We start from the raw sequence: 20,740 nt of genomic DNA, 5'->3' as shown, positions 1-20,740 counted from the left end.
TCAAGGTAGTAAAGGTACTCAAAGTAGCAAAACTGTGTTTATCCTGGCAAAAGTCATTTCTTCCTATCTGCCTTCTTCTGCACTCAAAAAACCCAACTGAACTGTTTTCACTAAAGCTTTCCACAAAAATTTACCTCAGAGAGGAAGTTTCAACCCAGAAAGTGAAAATTATAAAGCATCTAAAAAACAAACAAACAACCTTCATAGTATGAAAATACTTAGGCAATTTTAATTAGATGTGTTGCTGTGTGTGCCACCTATAAAATATTATATATAATAAAGAGAAATGCTACTTAATAGAGTTTCCCCATACAATCTATGCACATCTTAGGTTTCTGACCTCACATCTCATCTTCACATTATACTAGGGCTCTGAAAGAAGGCAAAGTTGGATATGGTAAAAATGTAGTATTGCAAATTAAATTAAGAGCTCATGGAATCAGAGAAAATTTTCAAATCAGTATATATCAAATCAGCACCATAAACTGTTTCTGCTTCATTTCAGTAGTGGGGGAGACAGGTCTTATTCATCAAAAATACATTATAGATTTGTGTGGATGATCAGATCTTGGTTTCACACCACGCTTTATTTTTATTTTTTTAGTATCAGGTAACTACACCACACAAACAAGTGAATAGATGAGAAGAGCTGTTGCTCAATCTATGTAAAATTCTTGAAACCCTTATGACACACAATGCAATTGAACACTGCAAACTTTCCTGTTATATGATTTACACAGGAAAACAGACAATATGAGAGTAGTACCACTCCATAAATTGGTACCCAAATGCAAGTTTCCAGAAAATGAAGTTTCTATCATAGTGATCCCATTTCATTAGTAGTATGAGACACATGTAAATTCATACGGTGACTAAAAGGAGTGATTAAAGTCTATAGATTATGAGGAGTTGGGGGGTATCGTGGCACTGGAGGTGCCATCTTCGGAATTAAGAGAAAAATGAAGTCCGTATCATTTGTGGTCAAAGATCCCAGGTCTCTCCCCTCACCTCAGTAGAAGGGGTATTTCCACACTGGCACGTTAGAAAGTTACAAAAAGTATGTACCGGTGTTTATACTGTGCTCATGATCATGGGTATCTAGGTGCCTTCCAAGTGACACCATCCCAAATATCCCTTGGACCAAATTCTCTTTAAAGAAAATCTAATGCTCTCTTTACATCCACAAGATGGTGTAATTTACCCTTATCTGAGATTAGTGGTTTAAGACATGGTATTTCTGCTCTTTTAAAAATTGGAGTGGAAAAAAAAAAAAAAACCTCTGTTCACTCCAGTGAAAGGAAAAATGTGATCTGTTTAAAAAATATCCCGAGTAGGGTCTGGAAGACCTGCTGCTTACTTATCGACACTGCAGTGCAGAGTGTTTAATGCCCAACTATCTCAATTCTGAATAACTGCACTGTTAACAGAGTTCTTCAGATTACTGAAGTTTCCATTGCTAACAAACATGTTACAATAAAGAGCCTCAGTTATTGAACAGTGGCACATATGTGCTACTTTAACCTTAAATACTGAATTTATAGGGAACTACAGACAGTAGCATGAAGTGACATGGGAAGTTTTTTTGTCAAAGTAACCACAGTGCTATATATCAGGTGAATGTACTAATCTGTAAATTAGTCCCTCAAATTCTTGTCATCCCCCTCAGCATCCAAACTTAACTGGAACCTCTTCAACCTCCCCTCTGCTGCCAAACTTTCCCAGTGTCCTTTTGTCATACACCTGGCAATCAGGTAGCAGCCCAACAACCACTGCAAGTAGCTAGAGGGAGTTCCAAATTCTTTAATAAATTCCATCTATATTCGTCTTTAAAAAGGGAAGTTACACCAGAGCAAACTTCAAACAAAGCATTTGTACAAAATGCAGTTTAGTCTGCCAGCAAATTGCCTCTACAATGACTGTGTTGTTCAAAATAATCCAGTTTCTCCTCCTGTTTAATCCTGAAATGAGATCATAATCCTGTGTTTAGGGCATTAACACTGTCAAACTGATTGCAAATTCACTGATTCAGAATCTACTTCAAAATAAAGGGGAAGATGGGCTGTGGTGGAGGAAGCTCATAAACCCAATATTACTTGCCCGAAAACTGCCAAAAGGAGCAAGACAGGACAACGTACAAACAACGTGATGAGCAAAAGGAGTTTATCTTTATGCAGGACATGTGTGATTTCCCCAATCTGAAATCCCTCTGTGTTAGAGCGGTTTATACAATCCTTCAGAAGACAATATAATGGAATTCTCACCGCATCCTGATGGCGCCAATTTGCTATTTTGGAAACGCAGGTAAAGCAGCTGTACACTAGGAAATTAAATTATGTTTTTCATCTAATAGTTGGGCATTTTCTAAGGTTTTGGTTGTGAGAAACCTCTAGCAAGAAGAAAATCTGTCAGCACTCTACTAAATTACTAGATTTGCTCAAAAAACATGTAGCACATTTAGCTACAGAATCATTAAATATACTTTGTGTTTAATCTACATAATCTGTGTTTTATAGAGGAATTAGTCAACCAACATCCAATAATTCGGATCGAGGGGGAATGAGGGCAGAGCTGGCCCACGGGCGAGGAGGGAATGAGGGCGGGGCGGAACTGTGGCTGGGGATGGAGCTGCAACTGAATGGCGCTCCCTCCCTGCTCCCCCTCCCCCCATGGATGTTGTCTCAGGCCCCGCCATACCCCCCCCATCCCTGAACGTTTCTCCACACCCCTTAGGGGGGCACGCCTCGGCGAGCACTGCGTTACGGGGAGAGTGTGTAGCAACACCTATTATTAAGGTTGAGACAAGTCAGGTTTTTATTGGTATTTATTGGACCAACTTCTGTTGGAAGAAGGTACAAGCTTTCAAGCTACACAGAGCTCTTCCTCAAGTCTACATGGCCACTGCACACTATTATTACGGTTGTCTAACACTTTGTATTCTAACTCTCTGTTTTCAGTTGCTCATAACTTTGTCAAACTGTAATCTGTTGGACTGACATTTTTTATGCTTCATGTCTGCCTCAGTTTGAATTTCTTACAGGAAGTCTGACCAAAAACAAGAGTTGTTTTCAGAAATTATGTTCAGTCACTACAGTATCTCGTATGCTTACTCTAAAAAGATATCCAAAATCAGCTTCAATCCAGGTTTGTATGAGGACAAAATAGGAAATGGAATTCAGAATCTTCACTGATCTATGTGTCAGAGGAGCATAAACTACCGCTGGTAGTGTACTTAATATGTCTGATTCCAGAAGAAGAGAAATGTATTTTACCTGTGTGCCGCCACTGGAAAAACTGCAGCCACTTGTATCAGTTTATGATTATCTGTAACTACCTATCCATAACCTGAAGTAATACTGTTGATGTTTTTGCTTTTTGTGTCAATACTTGAACCCAGCAGTCTGTTGGGTTCTGAGCTGGAGCCATGGCTAGCAAGGTAACAGGGACGGATGTACATAAAAGATGACAAACTGCATTCCATGGACAACTGGTGATCAGTGAAGCACATACTGATGGTCCAAGAAGAGCTGGCTGTTCACATGGTATTGGCTTTCCTTCTTGTTTTCAGCCAAAAGATACCGAACAGATGGGAGGGTGCAATAAAATGAAGAGCAGAAGTAGATGGTTTGATTAACTTTTGTCAAAAATTCCAGGACACGCATCATACTAAAGACTGCTAAAGGGACAAAAAAGCTTTTCTAATACTAAGTTTTCCCTGTAAGCAATTGCTGCAGTTGCCACAGCAATCCTATACAATTGTAGATGGGAGGGGAGGTGGTCCATGACATTGTGAATGAAGGGAGGAAGAGGCCCCCAAGACAATTTCTCTATTAAGATGTGCTTTGTACTATGAAAAAGTTCGCAGACCCCTGACCTAGAAGAGAGTTGTGACTTAATATTAGGAGCAACAAGTCTGATCAAAGACATTTAGACTACACAAGCATAAACCAGGCCCAAAATATTAGTTTTTTCCTTTTTTTATTCAAGCCCTAACAACAGGGACTGAGGAATTCAGGTTGGCAGAAAACTTTTTTTGGTATATTATTATTATATATGACATTTGGAAACTGACCTCTGTACAGTCCAAAGAAGCCTTCATAACGCAGCACTTTTTTAAAGCAATCAAAGCTGTTTTTGTACATAAGTTCTCCCACAAATGACCCGGTAGAGCGCTGGTTTTGCATTCGAGTTTTCACCAGATCAATTGGATACACTGCAGTAGCTCCAACAGCTGCAAACAAAATTTGGTGTGTGAAAAAGTGTTATTTTGCATACAATTTTTTTTAACAGTAATAGACAAATTCTATGCTTATATCTCAATAATCACTTGTGACTTTTTCATTTACAATATAAGCTGGTTCCATAAAGGGGTGTCACAGTCCATTTTAATTAAAAGTGCATCATCATAGCCCTTCCTCATCATTAGCTTGTCTCTTATGAAACCAGTTTGGTGACAAGCCAGGCAGAAAAACCACCTGTAAATCTCTGATCACTTGCAAGTACAAAAGAAATTATACAATGGGTTCCCCCCTGCTCTCATTCTCTCTCATAGTTATGGCTCAAAAAGAAAGATAGGCAAGGCTTTGTCTTCCTACACTTAAAAGGGAGAAAAAGAAAGAAAGAAAAACAAACAGTGAAGATGTAAATTCTTGCACTTATTCATGACTAACCTCCAGCAATTGAACCCAGGGCAAACCTGTAGGCCGATTCTGCTATTTGGACGAGAATAGGGCGAGAAACATCACCTGGAGCTTTCTGCAAGGGTAGGAATTGGGGAGGGGTTGGGACAATGAGAAGAGTAAAAAAGAAAAAATTAGACTACCATTTCACTACAGTGAATCTTATAACCAGATAGATATGTGGACAGTAGATATGTGTAGAGTGAAGTCAATGTCAGATACTGCTAGGTAATCCCAGTGGTATGTTAGAAAAAAAAAAACAAAAAAATAATTGAAAATTGCAGTTCCATTTTCTGTTATTGCAAAAATGTAACCTGTTATGACTGTAATGGAAAAGACAAGAGCACTGGGCATTCCCAACACAATTAGATATCCCCAAAGTCAAACAGTGACCAAAATGCTTTATATATAAAGCACTGGCAGACAAATCACCATTTTCTACACCTGGAAACAATTCTACTTTGAAATTCCTGCGTGTGTTAGTATTCAAACACTGATTGGATTTACATTTAAGAAATGTTCCATGTTCAGAATTGCTTTCTAGTAGCAGAAAGGAATTCAGAGACAGTGGTAATCCTTACACTCTCCTTTCCCACCATTACCTTCTCTAATAAGATTGGTAGATGCTCTAGGGAATAGGACAATATTGAAGTTTTAATTTCACTACTGAAATCGCCAATTTTTTCTTATTTTATTTATTTTATCAGCTTTTTTTAATGCACTGTAATATACTTTAGTGATCTACAGCAAATAGCTTGAATTGCCTAAAAATAAATTAAATGTAGCACAGTTTACTGCAAGGTAACTGAAATTCTTTCACTCCAAGCATCAAGTAGAATCAGTGGTTCTCAACCTTTCCTGACTACTGTACCCCTTGTAGGAGTCTGATTTGTCTTGTGTACCCCCAAGTTTCACCTCACTTAAAAACTATTTGCTTACAAAATCAGACATAAAAATACAAAACTGTCACAGCACACTATTACTGAAAAATTGCTTATGTTCTCATTTTGACCATATAATTATAAAATAAATCAATTGGAATATAAATATTGCACTTACATTTCAGTGTACAGTATACAGAGCAATATAAACAAGTCATTGTCTGAATGAAATTTTAGTTTGTATTAACTTTGCTAGAGCTTTTTTGCAGCCTGCTGTAAAACTAGGCAAATCTCTAGATGAGTTTATGTACCCCTGGAAGACCACTAAGTACCCCCCAGCGTACATGTACCCCTGGTTGAGAACCACTGAAGTAGATGACAGTAAAATAAAAGTTGGATGGGGGGAAGTGAAGAGGTACTACTGACAACCAGAAGGGGGGATGATTTAAAACAGGCTTCTTGGGCATTTCCTAGCTTCTTAAAAACAGCATAACACAGAACAAAAAACACCTGAACAGACCCTCTATGCAGAAAATTTGAGAGAATGCATGCAGCAGATGTTTCCATCACTGCAGTTTTAGCTGTTCTACTGCTACCTACTGTAGCTTACACTAATTAATACATAGTACAACACAATCACTTCTAAGCTCCCTTGCAAGACTTCTAGGAAGAGATGGTCGGCTTTTGGGAGTCAGCTAATTAGAATTCATCATAGCACACTCAATGCTTAGGCATGGCTCAAAAAAACCCGAATACTGCATTGGAGTAGTGGGGGGGGCGCACACACATGCGCACATACACACACACACACACACACGCAGGCCTGGCTGAAGGCCTGTTAGTCCTAAAAATGTAGCCTGCATCAATTCATTGTGGTCAAACTGGCGTCTCTGCACAGACCCAAAGCTCAGAACAAAAAAAATTTAGTCTCGCAAGATACAAAGCTTGGTTTGCCTTAAACTATGTTTTTCTAAGACTATCTACACCCAAGACTGCGTCAGTTTTAAGAAAGTTGGAAAGACCCACAAAAAAGTAATTACAAACTAAAATTCAAGACGCCTATGAGATTAAAAAAAAAGGAGTTCCCAAGTTTCTTTTTTGCCTCACATAATGACAAAAGATCATTTTCTGATAAACCATAGTACAGTCCCACGTCTTACATTTTTCCCCCATATAACTTATGAATCCTTCCACACAGCAGAGAGTCTTAGTTTTTAAGCTATGATGGCACACTAAATGAAATTAGGTCTCAATTCAATATTCGCAGAATGTAAAGCAAAGCAGACAGACAATGTGCTGAAGACTTGAACACGTACATCTCTTTAGAACAAGGACTGCCGTTTTCATTTAGCATGCTGGATGCCAGAACGGACATCCATACTGAAATCAGAAAGTCGTCTTTCCTCATTAAAAACTACTTTGAGGGAGATAATCAGGGAGGATTAAACTTCTTTAGTAAGTGAGCATACATCTTTTTGTAAGTGGTTAGATGACACTCTTACACTTTTGTTTTATCCTTACAATCAAATCTATCACACTTCGTCTCCTTAAATGGCGAGAGTAAAAAACTAGCAACTGTTTTGGGGGGAAAGGGGAGGAGGGAGAGGGGATGTTTAAAGTGAAGATTCCAACAATACCCCCTGTTCTTTATGTTATGAAGTGCAAAAGAAACAAAACATGGCTAAACTCAGACAACAAGAGAGGAGCTGGGCATGGGGAGGGAGGAAGGAATAAAAGTATGCTAAAAGCATCATTACAGTTTCTTTTCTTACCTGTCTCTGAGCCTCAGCCAGATTGTAGGGCAGTGTTCCCTCTTCCAGAGGAGCAATTCTTTCAATGTCAGCTAGTGTCATGCGTCTGTGGAGATCAAGTAAACACTAAACTGAAATTTACATTAAACAGAGGGTTTTCAAACAACTATAAGTTACCTGTACTTCTAGGCAGTGTGCTAAAATATCACTCCCCCACTTCCCACTGTTTTAAAAAAAAGAGCAGAAAGAGATCATTTCTACTTACCCCCGTGGCTCATATAAATCTGCTAACTGAAACAAGATGTCAACTTCCATTGGTGTAACCTGACCAAATTTCTGAGCTGCCAGAACAAACTCCTCTACAACAGAATAAAAATATATGAGAGGGGAAAACTAATCAAACCAAAACAGAACACCCCGAGCATCCCAGAGTCACCATTCATTTTAGCATTAAACCAAGACACTGCAAAAAGTGCTCCCACCACAACGTAAATGTATGTTTTAAATACTACATCCAGCATGGAAATAAGAGTAGCTTTCTGGTTTTCAAACTCAGTGCTATCAGCAGGATTTAAGATATCTGACATACGGTACCAATCAGTTGTGGGTCAGAGGGGAAAAAACAACAACAAATCCAAACATCCCATGAACAAAGACGTGGAACTTTTCATGTATATGTCCCAGTAGGCCACATTAATGAAGCTTTGGTGTTGCAGAGGGAATTCTCTATAAAAGCGATTAGATAGAGCAGATAACATCTTGTTCCAAGCTTGTAGATCAGCTTACTATGCCGCCAGTACAAGTTTATGGAATTCTTCAACTACCCTTGAAGGTCAGTTTTAATAAGCTGCCAATTTGGCAGGAGTCCTAGGAAGTTTCTGAAGACTTTGAATATCTTTACATTCTCTCCTCACCCAGCTCCCTTCCCCCACAGCCATCTTCAGTTTCCTAGGACTTTCTCCTTGGCGGTAACAAAATGGAAAACCCGGAGGGTGGACTAAACAGGAGCATGAATGGTTGAACAATACTCCACAAAGAGCTGAAAACACAGGCACAAGTTTGTGTGTTTGTCTGCTTTAAAAGCATATGGATGAGTGCCCTCCCCCAAGCCAATACTGCAGGAAAACTTCCCGACTGCACAATCAGAACATTTTTACTAACCTTTAGTCACTTCCACATCTTTTCTATTTCCAGCCAGAGTACTGTAGATCTTCCTAATGAGCTCCATGTTGTTAAGGAGGGAATTAAATCCATTAAAATAGGAAAAGCTGACCTGATGGGAAGTGGTACCTCCAGCAGCCTGGAACAGAGAGAGTAAAAAGAGGGAAGGAGAGGAGATATTTTAAATGCTTTGCAACACTTTAGGATCAAGAAAATCTTTGAATAAAGCTTTGAAACAACGTTAGTTTATAACAATGACAGTAGCAAGGGATTTTTTTTAAATGCAAAATAAATAGCCATATGAAAGAGTCTTATGTTACTGAAACTAATCATAACCAGAATGTAAGACTCACCCCACCCCTAGAAGCCTAAACAAATACATATGCAGGATTATAACAACATGACCAGCAGTAATTTACAAAGTTCAAGTTTCAATACTGTTTCAGTTGGACATATTTTATAAGTTGGTTTATTTCTTCTATTGAGAAAATCTTAAAACTTATAGATGCACAGAAAAACTTTATCAAAACCATTTTAAAAATGGTTAACCCAAACATTTCAATTCACACCATGTTGGTTAAATACAGTAAGTACAATCAATACAATTTAAGTACAGCATTCATAACCTAGCATATTTCTGACCACTGAAAACATGAGATCTGACATGGGTGGGGGGGAGAAAAAGACACACATGAAAGCCATTGTTAGGCTGGATATGCAGAGGCAACTCTCTCTACACGGCCCTGAAGAGACCTCACACACAATAGTAGATTCACATCTAGGCACTACCACAAAGACATAGGCCAAATGAGTCCAAAATTAAGATATTCAGCACAAGGCTGGAATCACTGACCAAAGGAAGGGGTGGAAAGTGTAGAGTGTGATACATTTAAAACCTGAATGGAAAAGTATTTGGGGGGAAATATATCACAGGGAATAAACCCAAATTGCCACAGAATAGACTGGATGAACAGGCAGAAGTCTCATCTAATTTCTATTCATTCTATAATATGGTTTGAAAAGCTTTTTCAACGGTTTCTAGCGATAATTTCCAGCTTTCACTGATCCAGATACTATACACAATTGTGAGCTATTAGTGGAACTTTAAACTAACAAAACAAATATTTCAAGAATGACTGCTCAGACAGGGGGCAATGCCTTGTTGGAATAGAGTACAATTTGCCATACTAGAACAATACGTTGGTATGACACAGCCCAAGGTTTTTGCTTGGGCTTTTGTGTGAGGAATTGATAGTAGGATCTATGAAGAGATACAGCCTGAGATGAGAGTCTAAGTTTGTGTATGTGGACAGTTATGTATCAAGTGATGGGCACAGGGTGCAAACAGAATAATAACTTTGGGGAAGGGACTGTCTCTAACTGTGTATGCACAATGAGGCCCTGATCTCTAAGGGTATGTCTACACTACCCGCCAGATTGGCAGGTAGCGATTGATCCAGCGGGGATCGATTTATCGTGTCTAGTCTAGACACGATAACTCAACTCCCGAGTGCTCTCCTGTGACTCCTGTACTCCAGCTTGGTGAGAGGTGCAGGAAGAGTTGATGGGGGAGTGGCAGCAGTTGACTCACCGCGGTGAAGACACCACGGTAAATTGATCTAAGCACATCGACTTCAGCTACGTTATTCACGTAGCTGAAGTTGCGTAACTTAGATAGATTCCCCCTCCCCTCCCAGTGTAAGACCAGACCTACGACAGTACAAGTAAGCTATGCACAACTTACCGCTACTAGACATTCTTCTACAAATGGTGTCAACATGTGTGGCCGGATAGTGACCATAATGTCCCTGAAGTCAATGGCAGTGACTCTTCCAGCTTGAGCATTGTCTCGCTGCACAAATGCTTGTTTTGCATGTTCCAACTGTATTTCCTGAAAATGCATTAAAACAAAGTTATATTTTGCTTTAGCTATACTTCCTGAACATGTACGTTAAAGTTAAAATCCACAGCATATCTGATGCTTTACAAAAGAGAGTTACATGTCATCCTCCCCCCGCATAGGGACAAATAAGGTCTCCACTAATATTTTTCTACATCTCAAATACAAGACCAGGGCTCCTCTTCCCTCTCTGGGCTTGTCTATGCACAGAAGAGCCAAGAATAGCTAGTGGAATAGCTATAAGTGCAAATAACTATTCTGCACTAACTTCCTGTGCAGACACACTTAGCATGGAACAAAAGTGTCCACACAAGGAGTGACTGCAGAATTTGGGCTTTAAATTCACACCCTAGCTTACTTCTCTCTAGCTTCCCTTTAGGTTCTGCAATTCATTTAACAGAGAAATGTGAGCAAGAGTTTCAAAAGACCAGTACAGGTGTGCTCCCATTTATGTATTTCAATGTAACCAAAGGTGTCACATCCAAGAGCATTGATCAGTTTACTGTAAGTTTCACAGTAGGTAAATCAAATCTTTGTAAAATTATATTTATGTTCAGCTCCCACACATGATCTCTGCAAGGAGGAGAATGTGAGTATTCCTTCATAAGGCATCTTTATTTATTTATTTTAAAACAGAAGGTAGCTTATTTGTCAAATGCTGTAGTGAAAAAGGTTTTTTAAAATCCAACTAGAAGCCTAGTTTACAATGCTTTGCGTCACCACACCTTTGTTATTATTTCCACTGCTACCAATCCACAATCACCTTTCAAGATATCAGCATTAATAGTAGATGGATATCAATCATTTGATTTACATGATAGCAGCACTCAATGTTTTCACAGTTTGTGATTCAAATGTACTCGGGAAGTGGGGGGAGAGATACATGACAAGTAATCACTCCAAAAATTACATCTTCTCCTACAGTCATCTACAACCTGTTCCTACCAGCAGGCAGATTTTTTTCCCTCCATTCGGTGTCAAACTAGAGGTTTTTTATGACTAAACTACACCAACAAAATCCAAACTTAGCATAGGACAAGTTACAGATTGGGACAATGTCAAAGATTTTCAGTTGGTTTTGTAGTAAGTCTTAAACATAGTGACAGTGAAGACACAAACAGGTGGACTTGCCTGTTTAGGATTAATCCCTTTTAATGGGAAGAGGAAAAAAATGCAGACATTCTAGCAGTTCCTACAATGTTATCCCTTCCAGCTTCAAATCTCATTAAAATGTCTTTTCCCTGGAAGGATATTGCTTATTTCTAAGCCACACCTTAAATGAATTAGTGTGGAGTGTTTTCCTAGATACTGAACTTGTCTTGCAATGGGACAGATGAACTTTGCTATTATCTCCACTACTGACATTTTTTAAAAAGATTCTAAAAAGTCAAGTTAAACTGAGACCTTGTACTAATCAAGATTCACTATTATGCTGCTTTTAATGGTCCAATGGTGCAATTCAATAATAAGTAGAGGAAATCAGTATTTGTCTCATAGGCAACGCCAGCATTCAGTGGGATAAAGAAAAGGAAACAAACGGCAAATACGATATTTGTGCCACCTTCCAAATCAACTTTTTAAATCCTGGCCTCAGGGGCTTCTTAAACAATTTTAATTTAATTTCTAATCAACATCTTTAGAATTTGTAGCTTGTCTCCAAGTTATGATGAAGCAAGATTATGTTAGGCAGAAAAATGAGCACTGCTAAATGTTTCAGTACTCTAATTCACCCACTAAATTATTCAAAAATTACTGGTTCTAATGAGAAATGCTTATGGAGGTTACAATATTTTAGCCATAAAATTTAAGTTACAATTCCAGGTCGGTCACATTTCCTTTACACTACAGCCCTCTGTGGGGAGGCAGGGGAGGAGATGCTATAATTCAGCAACAACATTCACTCTGGCTGAAGGTGGCCATGTCAGTTCTCACTTCAGCCTGGCTGTGACTATAATTTCATTTATTATAACAAATGTTGAAGCAAGCAGTTTGGGAAGACTTTCGGTGGGAAGAGTGCAAGAAAACAAAGTTTGTCAGCTTGAGGCAGGCAGCAACTTGGGAGTTTGCCTGCACGGCGCTCAGATGATGAACTGGACATAAAAATTCTTGTACCCCTGTTGATCACCACCGAGGACATGAACATGCTCATTTTTTGTATCCATTGCAGTAACACAATGAACCTGTGGTTCATATGGACCATGACACCCCCTCCTTACACACGCACGCACACGTCCAATTTGTGAGTAGCTGCCCAGCAAACCCATCCTGATCTGAGGATGGAGATTCTGTGTGATCAAAGGTTTTTCCTCTGCACAATTTAGAAACTCTATGTGTATGTCTACACAGCAAAGAAAAACCCACGGCTGGCCTACGCCGGCTGACTAGGACCTCAGTCCGAGGCCAGACGTCTACACAGCAATGAAACAGCCCTGCAGCCTGAGCCCCATGAGGTCAAGTCAGCTGACATGGGCCAGCAGCGGATTTTTCTTTGCTGTATAGACATACCCTAAATGGTTTGAGCAGATTCTCAAGACTTGGAGAAAACTATCCACACCCCTTCACGCTCACTGCAAGGGTTTTAACCCAGTTTTTATGGCTATGATTAATTTGAGATAGTCAGAGAAGCGTCTTCTTTCACAATTAAATGGAAAGAGCAATTGTCCTCTGTCACTCAGAGCCACCCAAAATGTCAGCAAAGTGAAGAGGTGGTGGAAAAGTATATTCAGGGAATGGTTACACAATAAAATTAAAGCTTTGTTACAAAAAACAGCAAAGGAAAGCCAGAATTGGTATATAAACACCATCACATAGAACATACTTGTTTAACATCAGTACATTTCATAACAATGTAAAATTCTAAGCATTTAATTTAAAATAAAAATGTACGCAATCTAGCCATCTCAAAGCTTGAAAGTTAAGACATTTCACAGCATGACTAATTATACTTCAAAAGTATGCTCAGTAGCCACTAGCATTAGTCTGGGAGAAGTGATGGGATATCAAAAAAATAAAATGGTACCACTAAACACCAACTGTAAATAAACTTAATTTGCAAATAAATTTTGCTTTTTAATCAAGCTGAGAAGGGTTTCACATCTTTCATCCTAAGACTGCTTAGTTAAGCAAAATATGGGTGAAAAGCAGCTATAAGAAAAACAAACTTAATTGCTTCTCAATGCAAAATACTTTCCCATTGAACCCTCCCTAGATTCAAGTTTCTGTAATCCCTACACATAACTTAAAAAACAAGTTTATCCCTTGATGATAGGAGCCTGAATTTCACAAGCTACAATAACTGTTTATGCAAAATTAATTTGCATGGTCGCAGGCACCAGAGTTTAAATGAAAGGATTTCCCACCTAGAATTTCACTTCAGCTTTCCCATACAGCTCATTAAAAACATAATTCATTTTCCAGTTATGTGGAGATTTATGTTCAGGTATGACTGATATTTCCAATTGACTTGCATTCATTAGCTGCAACACAATCCTTTCCACTGTAGCAGATTGTGAGGTCCCATTTACAGGTATTATTATCTCATCAACTAGCATGCCAGAACTGACCAAAACCCTAGCTAATGTTTAAATGTGTTTGACAGACGTATACATTAGCCAACACAAAATCTGATCGATCAACTGATTTTAAACTCTGGGGTTGGGTTTGAGATTGTTGTTCTTGAGGCAGATCATAGTATTTAAGCCTTGTCCAACTCATGAGGGACTGCATCTCACAGAGGAAGTTCTTTGTTTACAGCAGTGAAACTCAGACTGAGGCTCGTGAGCCGCAAGTGGCTCTTTAATGTATCTCCTGTGGCTTTGCAGCACATTATATTAAAACACTGCGTGATTTAATTATTAACCAATGTATATTATTAACCAATCAGGATGCTTTTACTTTGTTATTAACCAACTGTAGAATACTTGGTCAATCATTCTGCTGTAAGACTTATAAATAAAATAGTAAATGAAACAATGAATTCACACTACTGTGGCTTTTTCTGATCGTGAACTGGCTCCTGAACCACTGAGGTCTGAGCATCACTTGTTTACAGCAAGAATAGATCTCAATTCCTCTTGCATATAAAATAAAGCTGTTGATTAAATGTTCATCTAGCTTTCTTGTGTCAGAAATGAGGATTAATTAAACTGCACTAGCAGAATATGAATATGGAAAAAGTGTGTTCTCCACAGGAATGGGAGTGGGGGGATGACAAGAAATATGAACTACTTTTAATCTTAGATTATTTCACTAAAAACCAGCAAGCAGTGCTTTATTTACAAAACAGTAGCTGCAGTAGTTAAGGAACCCATCTGGTCCAAGTTAAGGGTAATATAAAAAGCATTTACACATCAAGAATGCCAAGAGGTAACTTGGCATCTGCTGTGGTATCCTGCTGCCTAAGGTCCAAGGTCTAGACGTTAGACCAAGGAGACGGACTCAGATACAGAGAGAAGGTCAGAAGGAAAAGCTGAGTACCAAAGGTTAGGAAATTCAAAGCAAAATTTCTACACATGTGAAGAGTAACTCAAATTTGTGCCAAGAATAGTTTCTGCCAGAGCTTCAGCATTTACAATGTAAGGCCACGATGGTGTAAGGCAAAGGATAGTAATGACATCATATCCATATGAACTGGGTAACGAGATATACCAATTTACTAAAATTGCTGCAGTGTCACAATTATGTTGAAATTGAGCAGACTGTTTCAGTAAAATCCCAGGACTTCTGGTCACCTGGAGCCTCCAACAAATATGACGGCAACTTAAGCAGCTACCTCACCTTCACCCCGGATGCCTCTCAGCTGTCCAGTGCACAGCCAAAGGGAAATCTTTGCCCTGCTGCACATCTGAACTGCTGCAGCAGTCGTGAAGAGCAAGATCATTGGGGTGGCCACAACCCGGGTGGAAGGAGAAGGGGAAAGGACAAAAAGCATCTTTATAGGCCAGCAAGGTGCTAAACTGGAGGTGGAAAGAAAGGAATATGAGCAGACAACAGGGTAAGAAAAACAGAGAAAAATATCCAGGAGGAGGATAGAATATTCATATGAGAAGAGCAATCAATATATGACATGAGGCTGAGGTCCACAGGGATTTTTTTAAAACGGGTGGCGCTCAACCGGGTAAATAAAAATAAACCATAACACAGGAATAGGGCGAGAGAAAATGGCAGATTTGGAGATGTGGTCTGGAGTTTAAGGTGTGGGCACCTTCTCTATACTGTGATTAAGATGAAATACAATTAAGTATTAAACACCCATTAAAAGTTTGTTTTTTGGACTGCAGGTGAGAGACAGGAATGGTCTTGACTAAAGAGCATCAGTAATAAGCCAAGCACTGGAAACACATGGGGTTATAATTGACTATGAAAAAACAGTTACCTACCTTTTCGTAACTGTTGTTCTTCGAGATGTGTTGCTCATGTCCATTCCATTTTAGGTGTGTGCGTGCCCACAACAATCACAGTTGTTGGAGATTTCTGCCTTAGCGGTATCCGTAGGATCAGCTGTGGCGCCCTCTGGAGTGGCGCGCTCATGCGGTGGTATATCAGGAGCCGCTGGCCCTATACCCTCTCAGTTCCTTCTTGCCAGCAACTGCGACAGAAGAGTAGGAAGGCGGGTAATGGAATGGACATGAGCAACACATCCCGAAGAACAACAGTTACGAAAGGTAGGTAACGGTTTCTTCTTCTTCAAGTGCTTGTCATGTCGATTCCATTTTAGGTGATTCACAAGTGGTATCTGTGGAGGTGGGCTAGGAGTTCACAGCTTAGCAGCCTGCAGTACTGCCCTACTGAAGCCAGCATCGTCCCGGGCCTGCTGGGTAAGCGCATAGTGGGACGTAAAGGTCCTGGATACGCACTTGGGACAGACAGGCTGCCAAAGAGGCCTGCGCCCTTGTAGAGTGGGCAGTGACGATCACCAGGGAGGGCACCTTTGCTTGATCATAGCAGAAGCAAATGCAGGCAGTGATCCAAGAGGAAATCCTTTGAGCAGATACAGGGTGACCTTTCATTCTGTCAGCCACAGCGACGAACAATTGTGTCAACTTACGGAATGGCATGGTCCTATCGATGCAGAAGGTCAGAGCCCTCCTGACATCCAGGGCATGTAGCCTGCGCTCCTCCTCTGGCTTCAGAAAGAAGACCGGTAAGTAAATGACCTGGCTCGAATGAAACTGAGAGACTATCTTGGGAAGGAAAGGCGGGTCTTAGCTGGACCTTGTCCTTGTAGAACATAAGAATGGCCATACTGGGTCAGAACAAAGGTCTATCTAGCCCAGTATCCTGTCTTCCAACAGCGGCCAATGCCAGGTGCCCCAGAGGGAATGAACAGAACAGGTAATCATCAAGTGATCCATCCCCTGTCGCCGATTCCCAGCTTTTGTCGAACAGGAGGCAGTTCCGAGGTGAGTGCCTGAATCTTGGATACCTGACGGGCCGATGTCACCGCCACCAGGAATGCACCTTCCAGGAGAGGACAAGCAGAGAACAGGAAATCAGAGGCTTGAAGGGGGACCCATGAGCCGCGACAGTACCAGATTCAAGTCCCACAGAGGGACGGGATTCCTGACGTGTGGGTAGAGGTGCTCCAGGCCCTTAAGGAATCTGACCGTGATATCCTGAGCAAAAACCAGCCTGCCCTCGATCGGCGGGTGGAAAGCTGAGATGGCCACTAGATGGACCTTGATCGACGAGAGAGACAAGCCCTGGAGCTTGAGATGCAGGAGGTAATCTAGAATGAGCTGCAACGAAGCCCACTCGGGACAGACATCCTTATCTGTAATATAGCAGCTGAAATGTTTCCTTTTGGCCAGTTAGGAAATCCTCCAGCAGAGCGACCTATTTCCCAACATGACTCGCTGAACCTCAGCCGAGCACTGCCGCTCCTGTGCGTTTAGCCACACAGCAGCCAAGCCTTCAGATGTAGTGCTGCCAGATTCAGGTGCAGAAGACTGTCGTGGTTCTGGGACAACAGGTCTGACCTGAGCGGCAGCTGGAACGGGGTTGCCACCAAGAGGTCCAGCAAAGTACTGAACCAGTGTGGGTGTGGCCAAGCTGGCACTATGAGGATGACCTTTGACTTGTCCTGTTTGATCTTCATGAGGACGCTGAGAAGCAATGGCACTGGCGGGAAGGCAGACAACAGAGCCCCCGACCACAGGAGCAGAAAGGTGTCTGACAGGGATTCTCTGTCCATGCTCCGAATCGAGCAGAAAATGCGACATTTTCTGTTCTGCCTGGACGCAAACAGATCCACTCGGGGAGTTCCCCACCTGTGGAAGATGGAACTGAGCACCTCCGGATGAAGGGACCATTCGTGCTGAGACGAGAATATTCTGCTGAGGCAATCTGACAAAGCATTCTTGCTCCCTGGAAGGCAAGCAGCTATGAGATGGATGTTGTGCTGCAGACAAAATTCCCAGAGCCAGAGGGCTTCCCAGCAGAGGGCAGACGACCTGGCTCCGCCCTGCCTGTTGATATAGAAGACTGTAGCCGTGTTGTGCGTCAGGACCTGAACCACCATGCCTTGTATAAGAGGTAGAAAGGATTGGCAGGCTAGGCAAACTGCCCTGAGTTCCCTGACATTGATATGCAGGGAACAATCATAACTGGATCAAGTACTGAGATTGCCTAAGTGGGCTCCCCATCCCAGGTCCAAAGTGTTGGAGACAAGGGTCACTGACGAGGCCAGGGTCGCGAAGGGAACTCCTTCCAGCACTGACGTGGGATCCTGCCACCAGATGAGAGACGACAGTATGCTGTCGGGAATGCTGACCCACCCGGTCCATGCTGTGCTGGTTGGGGGCATAGACTGACGCCAGCCACGCCTGAAGGGGCCTGAGGCGGAGTCGTGCGTGCCGGACCATGTACGTGCATGCCGCCATGTGACCCAACAGTCTCAGGCACATGTGGACGGTGGTGAGTGGGTGGGTTCCCCATGGCTTGGAACCACGTCTCGGGGAAGAAAGCTCTGGCCTGAGTGGAGTTGAGAACTACCCCGATAAATTCTATGCATTGCACTGGAGTTAGGGTTGACTTTTTCTCGTTTATTATCAGCCCCAGGTCACGGCAGGTGGAACAGACTAGAATGAGATGCCTTCACACCTAATCTTATTAACATCAAGGTAAGGGGTAAATTTGGACTCCCTGACGTCGCAGTTAAGCGGCCACTGACGTTATACGCTTTGTGAACACTCTCGGGGCCGACAAGAGACCAAAGGGCATCGCCGTGAACTGAAAGTGGCGCTGGCCCAACATAAAATGGAGGAAGCACCGGTGCCCCGGGAAGATGGAAATATGGAAGTATGCCTCCTTTAAATTGAGAGCAGCGTACCAATCTCCTGGATCCAGGGAGGGAATGATGGAGGCCAGGGAGACCATGGGAAACTTCAACTTCCTGAGAGACTTTTTGAGGCAACACAGGTATAGGATAGATCTGAGGCACCCTTTTGACTTTGGAATTAGGAAATAGCAGGAGTAGAATCCTCTTCCTTCCATGTTCCAAGGAACCTCTTCCACTGCCCCCAGGCACAGGTTTTCAACCTCCTGAACGAGGAGGTACTTGTGAGAAGGGTCCCTGAAGAGGGACGGGAAAGGGGGCTGGGTGGGTTGGTCAGCTATAAATTGCAGGGTATAGCCCAAAGAAACCGTATCGAGCACTCAGCAGTCCTATGTGATACGGGACCAGATGGACCAGAAAGGGTGGAGGTAGTTGAGAAAGAAGCGGGATGGATCCAGTGCATACCCTCAAAACGGCTGCTTCTGGCCTTCCTGATTTCTGAGAGGGTCAGGCTGTACCGCCGGGTGGGAAGACGACGGATAGCGCCTCTTAGGCCCCTTCTCCTCGTCCTTCCTCCTGTAGAGCCCGTGACCTGGACTGCGGCGGAGAAGGAGGGGACCAAGGATGGAACTGCTTCCTGGACTGCTGAAGGGCTTGGGAGTCCTTAAGCCCCTGGAGCCTTGAGTCAGTTAGCTTGGAAAAGAGCCCTGTACCCTCAAAGGGGAGGTCCTGGATTATGGCCTGAATCTCTGGGGACAGCCCAAAGGCCTGCAATCACGAGCTGCGCCTCATGGCCACCGCTGATGCGACCACCCTGGCCACTGAGTCCGTAGCGTCCTAGGCCATCTGGAGGACTCCTTTGCTGCTGTGCCTTTACTCACTAACACAGTGAACTCTTGGGCACAATCCTGTGGGAGGGCCTCTGTGAACTTATTAAGGGAGTCCCACAGGTTGAAATTATAACGTCCCAGCAGGGCCTGGTGATTAGACACCCTGAACTGTAAGCTGGTTGTTGAGTAAACTTTCCTGCCAAACAAGTTCATTCTTTTGGCGTCTTTATTTTTCGGTGTCCCGCTAACCTGGCCCTATCTGTCCCTCTCATTTACTGTGGATACGATCAGTGATGAGGGGGATGAATGTACAAATACTCAAAACCCTTTGCAGGGACGTAATATTTCTTTTCCGCCTTCTTGGAAGTCAGCAGAATAGAGGAGGGGGATTGCCACAACCATTTGGCTATCTTGAGGATCCCTGGAAGGATGGGCAATGCGACCCATGCTGGGGTGGTGGCTGAGATGACACTAAAGAGGTCGTTACCCTCCTCAGTGACCTCCTCAATCTGCAGGCCCAGGGTTTTCAGCCACTCATTTAAGGATGGCCTGCTGCTCCTTAAAGTCGTCTGCGGGGACTGCTAGGGTGGGATTGCCTGGCTACCGCCTCGTCCGTGGACGACTATGATGATTGCACCGCCTGTGGGAGGGTGTTGTCCTCTTCCTTGTCAAGGGAGGACTCCCTTGGTGTGGGGTGTGATGCGCTGCCTCAGCCTCCATCTTGGTACCGTTTTCAGGCGGCAGTGCTGCGGCCAGCTTGTCCGATGAGGCCAGGGAGGGCTGGGAGTATTGGATCGGCATCACCGGTACCCCCAATGGGTTCCAGTACTGTCACTGGGGGGGCCACTGTCCCTGACGCATCGGCACCATGGCCGGTGCCGCCCCAGTCTCCCACGTTGGTGGAGAGTCTCCCCTTCTCGGCGACAGGCTGAAGTCGCGGTTCAACCCTGACCACTCCCTCTCTGATGACCATGGAGAGGCCATTGAGGCCTGGGTCTGTTTGCTGATCCTGGCAGGCGATCGGTAGGGTGACAGTGAGTAGCGTCGCCTGCCCAAGGAACAGTACCGTCAACCATTATGGTATTTTTGTGATGTAGACACCTGCTCCCTAGGAACCGTGAGCCTTTTCACACAGGCTATCGAAGTTTTCCAATTCGAAAGGCACTTGATCACTATAGATTTGCACTGATAACCCAGAGGAGAGACTCCACACCCAATTACCAATCCAGGCACCTTCTTCTAGAATTTGAGTTTTTCTTCACACCT

At 42.6% G+C, this 20,740-nt stretch overlaps 1 protein-coding gene across 2 annotated transcripts in view; it reads right to left on the bottom strand.

Annotated features, from left to right (window-relative positions):
* SLC25A13 (solute carrier family 25 member 13) overlaps positions 1-20,740 on the bottom strand; it is a 132,999-nt gene that overhangs the window by 37,818 nt on the left and 74,441 nt on the right. For both annotated transcript variants that reach the window (XM_024212903.2, XM_029911011.1), the window contains 6 exons: positions 10,214-10,360; positions 8,470-8,608; positions 7,574-7,667; positions 7,330-7,414; positions 4,668-4,752; positions 4,070-4,228 (listed from right to left, as the gene is read on the bottom strand). In XM_024212903.2, coding sequence (XP_024068671.1) covers positions 4,070-4,228; positions 4,668-4,752; positions 7,330-7,414; positions 7,574-7,667; positions 8,470-8,608; positions 10,214-10,360 — 709 coding nt within the window. The remainder of the gene's footprint in view (positions 1-4,069; positions 4,229-4,667; positions 4,753-7,329; positions 7,415-7,573; positions 7,668-8,469; positions 8,609-10,213; positions 10,361-20,740) is intronic.

The sequence above is a fragment of the Terrapene carolina genome, unplaced genomic scaffold (genome assembly GCF_002925995.2).
Source record: "Terrapene carolina triunguis isolate 2854851 unplaced genomic scaffold, T_m_triunguis-2.0 Scaffold84, whole genome shotgun sequence".
In the NCBI taxonomy this organism is placed as follows: Eukaryota; Metazoa; Chordata; order Testudines; family Emydidae; genus Terrapene; species Terrapene triunguis.
The sequence above is the reverse complement of the archived record's forward strand: the minus strand, read 5'-3'. Positions and strand labels throughout refer to the sequence as shown.